The sequence below is a fragment of the Bubalus bubalis genome, chromosome 7, assembly GCF_019923935.1.
Source record: "Bubalus bubalis isolate 160015118507 breed Murrah chromosome 7, NDDB_SH_1, whole genome shotgun sequence".
In the NCBI taxonomy this organism is placed as follows: Eukaryota; Metazoa; Chordata; class Mammalia; order Artiodactyla; family Bovidae; genus Bubalus; species Bubalus bubalis.
In genome coordinates, this window is record NC_059163.1 from 60,312,492 (window position 1) to 60,324,989 (window position 12,498).

General features: G+C 45.3%; 1 protein-coding gene across 4 annotated transcripts in view; it reads left to right on the forward strand.

Moving 5' to 3' along the window:
- The first annotated feature begins 10,680 nt into the window (after positions 1 to 10,680).
- RELL1 (RELT like 1) overlaps positions 10,681 to 12,498 on the forward strand; it is a 77,641-nt gene continuing 75,823 nt past the window's right edge. For 2 of the 4 annotated variants that reach the window (XR_006552284.2, XR_006552285.2), the window contains exon 1: positions 10,681 to 10,898. Coding sequence is in view for 2 of the 4 variants with exons in the window: in XM_044946001.2 (XP_044801936.2) it covers positions 10,811 to 10,898 (88 nt within the window). In the remaining 2 variants the exon portion in view is untranslated. The remainder of the gene's footprint in view (positions 10,899 to 12,498) is intronic. The other 2 variants (XM_044946001.2, XM_025290184.3) reach the window with 2 other exon arrangements.

Sequence of the window (12,498 nt, forward strand, 5' to 3'; positions counted from 1 at the left end):
TCAGCATTGAGATTCAATAAAGTTACATTTTTATTAATCCTGAAATTATTCAAGAGTTAGAATCTCAGCAGTAAAATTTCCTTGTTAAGCCTGATGGTGGGGAGTGGAGTGGAGGGTGGGGTAATGGGAGGGGCAGAAATGGCAACTGGCTTCAGACTCCCTTTCTTCCAAGTTGGTTTCTGGAAAAGAGTCATAGGTGAGGCTGGGCGCCAGTCAGAACTGCAAAGCTCTATTTAGTTCATGCCATACCTGAAACATCATTAGTTTGCACTGTTGCTTCTTCACTGTATCTGCAGACAGAGTGGACACAGGAGCACTATGGGAAGCAGAGAATGGAAGCCAGAAGGAAGGAGGAGTCTTTAAAAAAATTTTCTTTTTTACTGAAGTATATAGTTGATGTACAATATTACATAAGTTATAGGTGTACAACAAGAATGAAGGATATTTTTTGGCAGCCTTCGAGTTTTTATTTTATTATTCCATATTTCTTTTGAGTCATTTGAAAGCTTGAAAGAAAGTAAAAATATTACAGAAACATTTTCCACTTTCTTTCGGTTACAAAATAGGCCCCCCTTTCTACCAAAAGTTAGTGCATATCACCCCATAGTATACTAATGTGGTTAAAGAAATAAGTGAAAAAGCCATTAAGCTTATTCTATTTTTAAAATGTCCCCCCTTTTCTTGTTTATTCCCTAAAGTCATGCAAAAATACTGCTCAGATCATGTGAACAGAGGATATAAAATGGCCCTCTTCTGATTATGGTGATTTTGAACAGCATGTTAGCAATGAAGGTATTTATGGCTGAGAGAGTAATGGAGAAACATATTTGAAAACAATAGATTATTCATGCAGGGGCCATAATAGCTCCGTCTGCCTTCAGCACAAAGATATACTAGACCATGCATGGGATTGTGATCAAAATAAACAGTTGAACCAGTGTGCATGACCAAGCAGGCTGTTCTCCCTGGCATTCTGGACTCTCTTGCTAAGAAGGCATGTCACGGCCCTTCACCAATGGAAATGGAATTGCTGCAACCTTTAACCCTGTTGCAAAATGAGCTGTCAAAGGTTCACACACTGAAGTGCATCTGCTCTTAAGAATGGAGGAATCGTGATAAGCATGACCCTGAGGACTAAAACACGGGAGAAGTCCAGCAGCCTTTCAGTCACCGCCTCAAAAAGGACTTCCTGGAGAAGGAAATGGCAACCCACTCCAGTATTCTTGCCTAGAGAATCACATGGACAGAGGAGCCCGGTGGGCTACAGTTCACGGGGTCGTAAAGAGTCAGACATGACTTAGCGACTAAACAACTCAGAAAGGACTTAAGGGTTTCTAGCCCAGATTTACATGGTACTAATGGTCTCATGTGGCTGTGGAGCACTTGAACTGAGATGTGCTTTATTTTTTTAATTAGTTAATTAATGTTTAAATTATTTTTGGTTGCGCTGTCTTTGTTGTTGTGTGAGGGCTGTCGTTGTGGCGAGGGGCTACTCTCTAGTTGTGGTGCTTGGGCCTCTCGTTGCGGTGGCTTCTCTTGTGAAGCACAGGCTCTAAGTGCATAGGCTTCAGTAGCTGCAGCACATGGGCTCAGTAACTGTAGCGTGGGCTTTGTTGCTCTGCAGCATGCAGAGTCTTCTGTGATCAAGGATCAAACCTGTGTCCCCTGCATTGGCAGGTGGATTCTTATCCATTGTACCATCAGAGAAGTCCCTGAGATGTGTTTTAAATGGAAAAATATTTGCCAGATTCTGAAATCATAGTTTAGTGAAAAGAATGTTGAACATCTCATTAGTCATTTACAGTTTTTGATTACATGCTAAAATGACAATATTTTGGATCCATTAGGTTAAATGATATATATTACTGAAATTAATCTCACCTATTCTTTTTTTAATTCAGTATTTAGAAAATGTTAAACTACATATGAAGCTTGCATTTTAATTATATTAGTAGAAATGTTATTTTGTCTAGTTAGAAATAATCATGAAGTTAATTCACATAAATCATATAGTTAAAATCTGGTTTAAACTGTGCAAGCCCTCTTTTATAAGATTCTGTAATCTTTGTGAGGCTTCCCTGATAGCTCAGCTGGTAAAAAATATGCCTGCAATGCAGGAGACCCCAATTCAATTCCTGGGTCGGGAAGATACCCTGGAGAAGGGAAAGGCTACCCACTCCAGTATTCATGGGCTTCCCTGGTGGCTCATATGGTAACAAATCCACATGATTTCCTCATGTAGCTCTTTTTTAAAAAAAACTCTTTTTTTCTGGTTCTGTGCAGTCATTTCAGAAAAGCTCTTGATGTAAAAAAGCTCACAGACTGTGAGCATCACAGAGGCTCCTGAGCATCACAGAGGCTGTCTGGGCTGTGGTGGTCCACCCTGAACCCAGGATGGGGTGAGAAGGTCATCCCCACAGAGGGGCAGAGTTGGTGGCAGCAATTGCTAAGAACTGGCAATGCAGACTAATTTTTTGGCCGAAAGGAAGAGGGGAGAATCTTTGTTACTGACCTGGGTCTTGGCCAGAGAATGGCCCAGATGGGATTCTCAGAGTCTTGGACTATGTTGAGAAAGGGTCCTCCCCTCCTGCATCTGTCCCATCCCCTCCATCCCACTGCCCAGGTGGAACACCTTAGGCACCACCAGACCCTTTAAGTTCTCTCCGTGCATCAGTCCTTTTGTGTTCTACCCAGCCTACTGAATCTTGTCACTTCAAACTCTTATCCCTCAAAACTGCCAAATTCCTTGAAAAACTTCTAAGATGTCAGGCTTTTCCTAAACTGGAATCCATCTCCTAAACTGCTTTCTTCATTCCTATCCCTGGATCATTAGGCACAGTTACTGAGCATCACTCAATCGAGCAGAATGGTCCATGAAAAATTCATGGGTTGCAGCCCCAGCTGTACCCTTAGCGATGCACAGCAGTGCATATGGTAGGCAGCTCTCTTGTTCTCTTCGGGGAACTTTACTACTCTCAGAATCTCTGAGAATTGCAAAAAGAGCTCCTCCACCTGATTAGTTTATTCTGATATTATTGTGCAGTCTGGACAACTCTGCCCTGGGGACAAGGAAATGGGATTTCCAGAGTCCCAGCAAGAAGCATTCCTGACTACACATATATATGTAGGTGCTTAGTTTTTGCCACCCTATGGGCCGTAGCCCACCAAGCTCCTCTGTCCATGGGATTCTCCAGGCAAGAACACTGGAGTGGGTTGCCATGCCCTCCTCCAGATGATCTTCCTGACCCAGGGATTGAACCCGCCTCGGGTCTCCTGCATTGCAGGCAGATTCTTCACCCATCAGCCACCAGGGAAGCCTGACTGCACTCATGTAGGTGCCCAAATCCTGACAACCTGTGCCCCTCCACCCCTAGAACTTGGGTCCCTGCAGTGTCAGCAGCTTGCACATTCTGCACATCCCCAGGGAAAAAGAAGTAGGGTTGGAGTCTTGTTGGCACAAATCAGGCTTCTCCAATGAGAGAAGAAACTTCAAGAGATGCTCAGCAAATGATTGACATAGGACACAGTCATGCATGTGTGTATGTATGTGTGTGAGTGTGAGCATCAGTGAGAGTGTACAAGTGTACTCTTCCACGTGCATGCACGGCATGAAATGCAGTGATGAACCACATGGTTCCTTGGCACTCAGGCCTTGCTCAGCATGACTTCAAGCAAATCAGAACTGGGAACAGTAGATAAGAAATGTAGGGTGTGTGGGTTCCCTCTAAATCTCTCTCTCAATGGGCTACCCCACTGTTCTCATTTCCACCTCTAGCAACTATATACTTCCTCTCTGTCTCTGTCTCTGCTTGAAGGCTTGAGACCTGGTCTTTTTATAACTATAAATATTTTACCTTTATAATAAATGTACTGTTTATTCAGCTAGTGGTGTTTCTGTGTATTACAATCAAAAGGAAGCTTGCCTAAGACAGATACCTTATGCTTTGTAGAGTTTGTTCTCTAAAACGTGCATTTGTGGGTTTCACTGAGCTGGAACCATGTGATTCATCACTACATTTCTACCTTGTTCTTTATGAAGAAGAACCACATCACTGTATATCTCCCTGGTTTTGAGGCTCTAAGAGCAGATGGTCTGAGTCATTTATGTGGTATTTTCAAGGAGACTGTGTCCATGAAACAAAATCTGACTTGGTGGTCAGAAATGAGGCAGATTATGGCCATCATTGCTAACCCAGCAATCAGATGCCTCTGATGTCTACTGAAAAAGTTGGCAAAACTGAGACTTCTCTATATTTGCAGGTTCCTGACTTATGATAAAAAATATATCTAATTGAACAACTGAAATTCATCTCAGCATCCCTAAAACAATCTATGTTGGTCTAATTTATGACAGCTTCTAGCCTCTATAGTTTTCAGTTCTCCTTTATTGACCACTGTGCTCACCTCTGACCCACAGCCATTGCTGATCCATTCTCGCCTCCCTTTTCCCCTCTTGCATACTCGCCATTGTGCAGCCTACACCATGCTTAGCCTGTCACTGTTCCTGTCCTCACACACCTTTCACACTAATCCCTGGACCTCCCTCATTTTAGCCCAAATTGTACCTTCTTCATGAAGCCTTGCTCAGAGCCTCTGATTGCAATCCTTTTGGTTTTGGAATTTCTATAGCCGGAGGTTCTCAACCAGGGGCAATTTTGCCCCCAGGTGACACTTGGTAATGCATGTCAAAGAATGTTCAAACTACGGCACAGCTGCACCATTTCACATGCTAGCAAGGTAATGGTCAAAATCTTTCAAGCTAGGCCTCAACAGTACATGAATCGAGAACTTCCAGATGTACAAGCTGGATTTAGAAAAAGCAGAGGAACCAAGATCAAATAGCCAATATCAGTTAGATCATAGAAAAAGCAAGGGAATTAAAAAAAAAACAACAAAAACACCATCTACTTCTGCTTCATTGACTATGCTAAAGCCTTTGACTGTGTGGATCACAACGAACTGTGGAAAATTCTTAAAGAGATGGGAATGCCAGATCACCTTACCGGCCTCCTGAGAAACCTGTATGCAGGTCAAGAAGCAACAGTTAGAACTGGGCATGGAACAATGGGATGGTTCAAAATTGGGAAAGGAGTATGTTAAGGCTGTATATTGTCACTCTGCTTATTTAAACTTATGCAGAGTACATCATTCTGGGCTGGGTGAATCAGAAGTTGGAATCAAGATTGCCAGGAGAAATAACAGCAGCTTCAGATATGTAGATTATATCACTCTAATAGTAGAAAGTGAAGAGGAACTAAAGAGCCTCTTGATGAGGGTGAAAGATGAGAGTGAAAAAGCTGGCTTAAAACTCAACATTCAAAAAACAAAGATCATGGCATCTGGTCCCATCACTTCATGGGAAATAGATGGGGAAAAAATGGAAACAGTGAAGATTTTATTTTCTTGGGCTCCAAAATCACTGGGGATGGTGACTGCAGACATGAAATTAAAAGACACTTGCTCCCTGGAAGAAAAGCTATGACAAACCTAGCTTTGCTGACAAAGGTCCATATAAGTCAAAGCTATGGTTTTTCCAGTAGTTATGTACGGATGTGAAAGCTGAACCATAAAGAAGGCTGAGTGCTGAAGAATGGATGCTTTTGAACTGTGTGGTGCTGGAGAAGACTCTTGAGAGTCCCTTAGACAGCAAGGAGATCAAACCAGTCAATCCTAAAGGAAATCAACCCTGAATATTCATTTCAAGGACTGATGCTGAAGCTGAAGCTCCAATATACTCTGGCCACCGGATGTAGAGTGCCGACTCATTGGAAAAGACCCTGAAGCGGGGAAAGATTGAGGGCAGGAGCAGAAGTGGAGGACAGAAGGCAAGATGGTTGGATGGCATCACTGACTCAATGGACATGAGTTTGAGCAAACTCCAGGAGATAATGAAGGCCAGGGAAGCCTGGTGTGCTGCAGTTCATGGTCGCAGAGTCAGACACAATTTGGTGACTGAACAACAACAGCCCAGAGGTTCTCAATCAGGGGCAATTTTGCTACCAGATGACACTTGGTAACATCTGGAGATATTTTTAGTTGTCTCAACCAGCAAAGGGAATTAATTAGTAGAGGCCAAAGAAGCTGCTGGGCTTCCCAGGTGGCACTAGTGGTGAAGAACCTGCCTGCCAATGCAAGAGACGTGAAGGGCCACTGGTTCAATCCCTGGATCCAGATGATCCCCTGGAGGAGGGCATGGCAACCCACTCCAGTACTCTTGCCTGGAGAATTCCTTGGACAGAGGAGCCTGATGGACTACAGACCATAGGGTCACAAAGAGCTTGGCACAACTGAAGTGACTTGGCATGAACACATGCAACGAGGCTGCTGAATGTTACACAATGCGCAGAACAGCCTCTGAAGAATTATCCAGTCCACAAATATTGATAATGTTGAGAAACCCTACAGTCTAGCCCAACTTTGGCACCATACGCCCTATCATTTGATTACTCATTATGGTATAGAATCTTAGAGTTGGATGGGAACTTTTAGAAATCATCCTATCTCCTGCCTGAACTGTCTGGGTAAGAAGACAGACCCAAGAGACACTGAAAGTCACAGAGTGAATCTCTGGCATGGCTTTATCCTGATCCCTGTGTCTTTGACCATTTCCATCTCACAATGCAATTGTTTCCTTTCTCCCAGGTACATTTTAAAAGCTTCTATAAGCCAGGTTGCTGCTGCTGCTCCTGCTAAGTCGCTTCAGTCGTGTCCGACTCTGTGCGACCCCAGAGACAGCAGCCCACCAGGCTCCCCCATCCCTGGGATTCTCCAGGCAAGAGCACTGGAGTGGGTTGCCATTTCCTTCTCCAATGCATGAAAGTGAAAAGTGAAAGTGAAGTCACTCTATCGTGTCCGACTCTTAGTGACCCCATGGACTGCAACCCACCAGGCTCCTCCGTCCATAGGATTTTCCAGGCAACAGTACTGGAGTGGGGTGACATTACCTTCTCTGATAAGCCAGGTTAGGATCCATTAATTTACCTACAATACTCTCCCCTCCAACCTCCTCCCCTCAGCCCAATACAAGGAACGCAGTACACATTTTGTTGTCAAATTACAATAACCTTAGATTTTATAAAACATCATTTGATACCCCTGCAAACATATTTTTCAAAGAATGGTAGGCTTCTATCCTGGATATAATCTCTCAAAACGGAAGATGACTACATCTAAATCACAGAAAGAAGAAATTCTACAGAGACCTTCTGCGGAAGTAATTTCAACATTAATTAAAGTAAATACCAGCCAACTGAGCCTTATGCATTTAAATGATGGTGATGAAAATTGCCACCTTCTAGCACAGAGGAAAACAGGAAAGGTTTCTATTCAGGGGAATGATTAACTGAATTCGTATAGAGAAACTGGAAAAAAAAGCTCACAAAATTCAACAAAAACCAGAAAGGATGGAAAATTGTATATTTGTAAATTTGGTTCCTAGAAGCTCTTAGTTATAACACATTCCCATAAATAACTTAATTTTCCCTGAAAAAAATTTATTTAAGCTATTATTGACACAGAATTCAAAGAGGCCAGGTTAAGTAAAAAATGACAGAAGAAGACTTTATATTGGAAAAGGTGAGCTAATTGGCTACTATCCTGCATTTCAGAGGCAGAACAGTATAAGCAGAAGTTCAAGTGTAGGCCTGGAGTGAGTTGATCCTGAGTTTGAGTCCAGGCAGCTGTGTGACTTGGGTGAATGCCTTCATCCTGCAAATCCTAGTCTCCTAAGCTCTGAAGTGAGAATCATTAATAATATTTACCCAAATATAAAATTGTCAAGATTTGATGAAGGAACACAGGAAAAGTGCTTGCCCCAGGATTGAGCTGAATCTAAGAGATGAGTAAGGGACAGCTAATATTACAACTTTCTCTACCTATGATTCTTTAATTTTATTTCTGAAAAAAAAGGGAAAATTATTTAGTCTTGGGATGTTAAATTTTTATTTCCTCAGAAAAATATGGCAAACTCTTCCTAATATGAATGAGAACTTTGATCACATTGATGTCTTCACATTTAAAATAAAACAGCAGGAGATCAGTCCTGGGTGTTCATTGGAAGGACTGATGTTGAAGCTGAAACTTTGGCACTTTGGCCACCTGATGCAAAGAGCTGACTCATTTGAAAAGACCCTGATATTGGGGAAAATTGAGGGCAGGAGGAGAAGGGGACGACAGAGGATGAGATAGTTGGATGGCATCACTGACTCGATGGACATGGGTTTGGGTGGACTCCGGGAGTTGGTGATGGACAGGGAGGCCTGGCATGCTGTGGTTCATGGGGTTGCAGAGTCGGACATGACTGAGTGACTGAACTGAACTGAACTGAATGACTTTTAGATAATGCATATGTGGGGCTTTTTAAATTGGGTGAACAAATCTGTAGGGTTAAATACTTGGAAAATAAGTGAAGCTTCATTTCTTTCCTTCCTCCCATCTTCCCTCTCTCTCTCTCTCTCCATTAACAAGATGCGCAAATGCATGTACATGAAGTTCCGTGACAGTAAAATATCTATAGTAAAACACTTAGTCAAGCAGCCAAGTGTTATGGAAAAGTCTGAGAAGGAAAATTTTAGAGCCTTAGGTTCCAATTCTGGCTCACACTAGCAAAGAGATAGCAGGCAAGACACTTAACTATCTCTTATCTGTAAAGTAAGTGGCTTGGCAGATGATTACTGAGGTCTCCTCTAACTTTAACTACTGGATTGTACTTTTATTTCTGGAGAGCTACAAGCAGACATCCAATTCAAATATGTTGTTAAAAATGGTCCTGTCTTTTTAATAGTAAGTTCAGTCTGTAAGAAAAGAGTGAAACACTATTCTTCTTTAAAATATTTGTTATTTTGAAGAGATATCTTGGTCCAATCATTTGGCTACATTTTAAGTTCCCAAACCATAACTGGCTTTATGGGTATGTGACGTACACAGGGCCTCAAGCTTAGAGCGGCTCCATACCAGACTATGGCAATCTTGAAATTCTTAATTTTGAAAAAAGGTTTTCATTTTACATGAGACTCTGCAAATTATGTAACTGGTTCTGGCTACAACTTATAATCTATAGTTTAATTTGTAGGCCCAGGACTCCTTCTTCTTCTTCTTTTAAATTAGAAACCCACACGGGCCTCTTTCTCCTGCTGTTACTCTGTATTTGAGTTGGAATAAATTGCTTCACCTGCCAGACTGCAGGATGTGTGGACAGCAGCGCAAAGGACACGCATACCCCGCTTTGTCTTCAAAGGGCCATCCCTCAGCTGCAGCCATTGGTAGTGGCCTAAACTGCTTTCACTGGGAATTCCCACATCAGTGCAAATGTTTGCGAGAGTCTAGTAGACTGTGTAGAAGACTCAGTGAAGAGACTAAAGAGTCCTCCTTTGAAAATCCAAGACTGACAGGTCAAGCAAGAGCCTGTTCTGTGAAAACTTTCAGTGCCCACCTCATTCTCCTGCGTTGTTCTTGAACATTTGTTCAAGACCTGACCACTTTGTTTCAGAAGGAGTCTCCAAAGAGCAGTAAATAGGGAACTGGCTTCCCAGGGGGTCCAGTGGTAAAGAATCTGCCTGCCCATGTAGGAGCACAGGAGACAACAGGTTGATCCCTGGGTTGGGAGAATCCCCTGGAGGAGGAAATGGCAACCCACTCCAGTATTCTCGCCTAGATAATTCCATGGACAGAGGAACCTGGTGGGTTGCAGTCCATGAGGATGCATGCAAAGAGGGAACTACTCAGAGACAGGCTCTGAGATCAGCTGCTCCTTGTGATGATAATTTCACTTCTGACCTCACGCGTAGTGTGCGCGCAGTCCTTGAGCCAGGTTGGGGGAGGGGGGAGGGCACAGCAAACACAATGAAGACAAGTTAATCTGAATTTATCACGGTGGCCTGGTCATCGTCGGTTTACTTCCTAGCCTGTGAAATAAGGGTACTACTTACTTCACAGAGCTGGCGTGATGATACAAAGAGATAATAAGTGACTAAGCAGTCGAAGAGTTACTTCGTAGAAGTATTGGCAAGGTGCAATGTGGGCACACGACTAAAAACAAAGGCAGTTTGTTTCTGGAGATACGTAGAGGTTTTTCTCCCCAACAGGAGCAGCTTAAATGGAAGTGGAGATAGGAAGAAATTTAAATGATTTGACTTTCCTCATTTTCAAACATTGGAACTTGACATCCCGTGAAGCGCCCCTCTCCGGACCAGTCACCGAGGGGAATGCCACCTGAATAGAGATGCCAGCAGAGAAAAGAGATCCTACCCATTCCAGCGCTGTCCATGTCTGCATACACAGAGCTTCCAGACCTGTTGTGTCTTTTTCTCTTCCCACGCCCGTCTAGTCTCGGCGTCCGGGAGGACAAGCCCCAGCGACCCTGCCCAGACCCCAGGCTCTCGCACTAAATGGGCAGCGGCTGTCCATCCGTTCTGGGAAAGGGAGAACGCGGGCGCGGACAGGAGGGTGGGGCTCGCTCTGTGGGCGGGGCCATGGACTAATCCGGGCAGCGGGAGCTGCGGACCTGCTTGAAGAGGAAGCGGAGGCGAAGGGGAGAGGCTGGACCAGGCCGAGGTAGGCGGGTTCGGGGGCGGGGTCACTGGATGTGCCTCCTGCTGGTGCAGTCGGAGCCTGGGGCTAGGCTGGGAGAGGCGGGGCGGGGCTGGGCTGAGGTGGGTGGGGCCTGAGGGAGGAGCCCTGGCGGGCGGGCTACTCAGCGCGGGGGCTGAACCCTGCCAAGACTAACCCCGTCCGCCTGCGGTCCCCAGAGCTGCACTCACTGCCGGAGCCCGGGACGTGGGGCCCCGGGGGAGGAGGGCGAAGGGACTGAGCGATGGCTCCGCGGGGACTCCCGGGGTCCGCCGTGCTCGCCGCTGCTGTCTTCGTGGGAGGAGCCGTGAGTTCGCCACTAGCCGCCTCGGGTGAGTGCCCTGTTGCGGCTGGGGCGCGCAGGAGAGCGCGAGGGATCTGGACTGCCGCCCCCGCTGAGCCCCAGCTCCCCTGGTCTTGGCACAGCCGCGGGATCCTGGCGCTGAGCATCTGGCTGTCCGGGGGGTGGCCCGGGTCGGGCGCGGCGCGTGGCGATGGCTCCCGGCCCTTCCTTCCCGCCCGCTCGGCTCCCGCCTTCTCTCTTCTCTGCTGCTGAGAGAACCTGTTACCAGTCCCCCCGCCCCCACCTCTGAGCTGTCTGGCGTGTAGGGACCCGGGCGGCTCTTGCCTTCCTGGGGAGCGCTTCCGCCTGGGTAGAGCGACCCGGAGCCCTGCGGACCCCTTTCCTGCCCTTGTCCTCAAAGGGCCCGCGAGCGGAAGATTGTGACACCGGCGACCGGGTGCGCTGTCGTCGCCGGCTTCCTCTCCGCACCCCCCCTTTTTTTTAATTTAAATATTAAAGCCTCGAGGAGTTCCACTCTCTTTCCAAGTTTTATTTTAGCATCAGTCTTGGAAAAAGGGAAGGCGAGTTTGTAAACTTACCTTTCCTTCTTCTTTGAGTTGATTCCTGTCACCACAAGAGGAACCTTCTGTGGTCAGAGCAGAAAGCCATCAGCAGAGATGATAAAATACTGTCTCCAGTGATGAACATGGAACAGGAGTTTTTAATTGAAATCTAAGACGAGGTGTAACTTTCACGGAAGTCCTTTTTCACACTCTTGTTTTTATAACTATAGACGCTAGGGATTCCTTACCATTTGTCCCCTCTTAATTGCCACCTCACAGCAGTAGTTAAAATAATAAATGTATACCTTCTTGGCCAGTTGGGGTTACTACAGCCTGGAATCTTACATCAGCAAACCCTTCCAAGCTTGAGTAGCTCCTCTTCAGGTCCAAATAATAAGCAAGTAACTGGAAGCCTTCCAACCATGACTATCTCCTCCCTAAAAACACATATACTGCTCTTCTCTCCTGAGAAGACTCTGCTTGCTTGCAGCTTTTAAACTGGCTTATCTCCCTGGTCTTCACTCTTTCATAGAAACCAGAATATGTTAGGAAGGGAACAGAACGGTATGTCTCTTGAGTCTTCATTAGCAGATCGGTATTTCCTTCAGCCAACCACCCTGAGGAAATGGCCACTAGTGACATGTATTATTGGATAAGAGATTTTGGGTTTCACCCTGCATACCATTACTGAGACAGGTAGGGGCATGAAAGTGAAAAAGTTAGTCTCTCAGTTGTGTCTGACTCTTTGGAACCTCATGGACTGTAGCCCGCCAAGCTCCTCTGTCCATGGAATTTTCCAGGCAAGAATACTGAAGTGGATAGCCATTCCCTTCTCCAGGGGATCTTCTCAGACCCAGGGATCAAACCCAGGTCTCGTGCACTACGGGTGGATTCTTTACGTCTGAGCCACCAGGGAAGCCCAGATAGGGGACTCATCAGGTTCAAATCGGACCTCAGGTTGTAGACGGTACTTACAGGGCTAGAATCAGTTGCTCCAGAATTTGAAGAGCTTAACCTGGAAGGGAAGTTGTTAAAAATTCAGCACATGATGTATGTAATCAGTCATAGCAGGAGAAATCCTTCCAT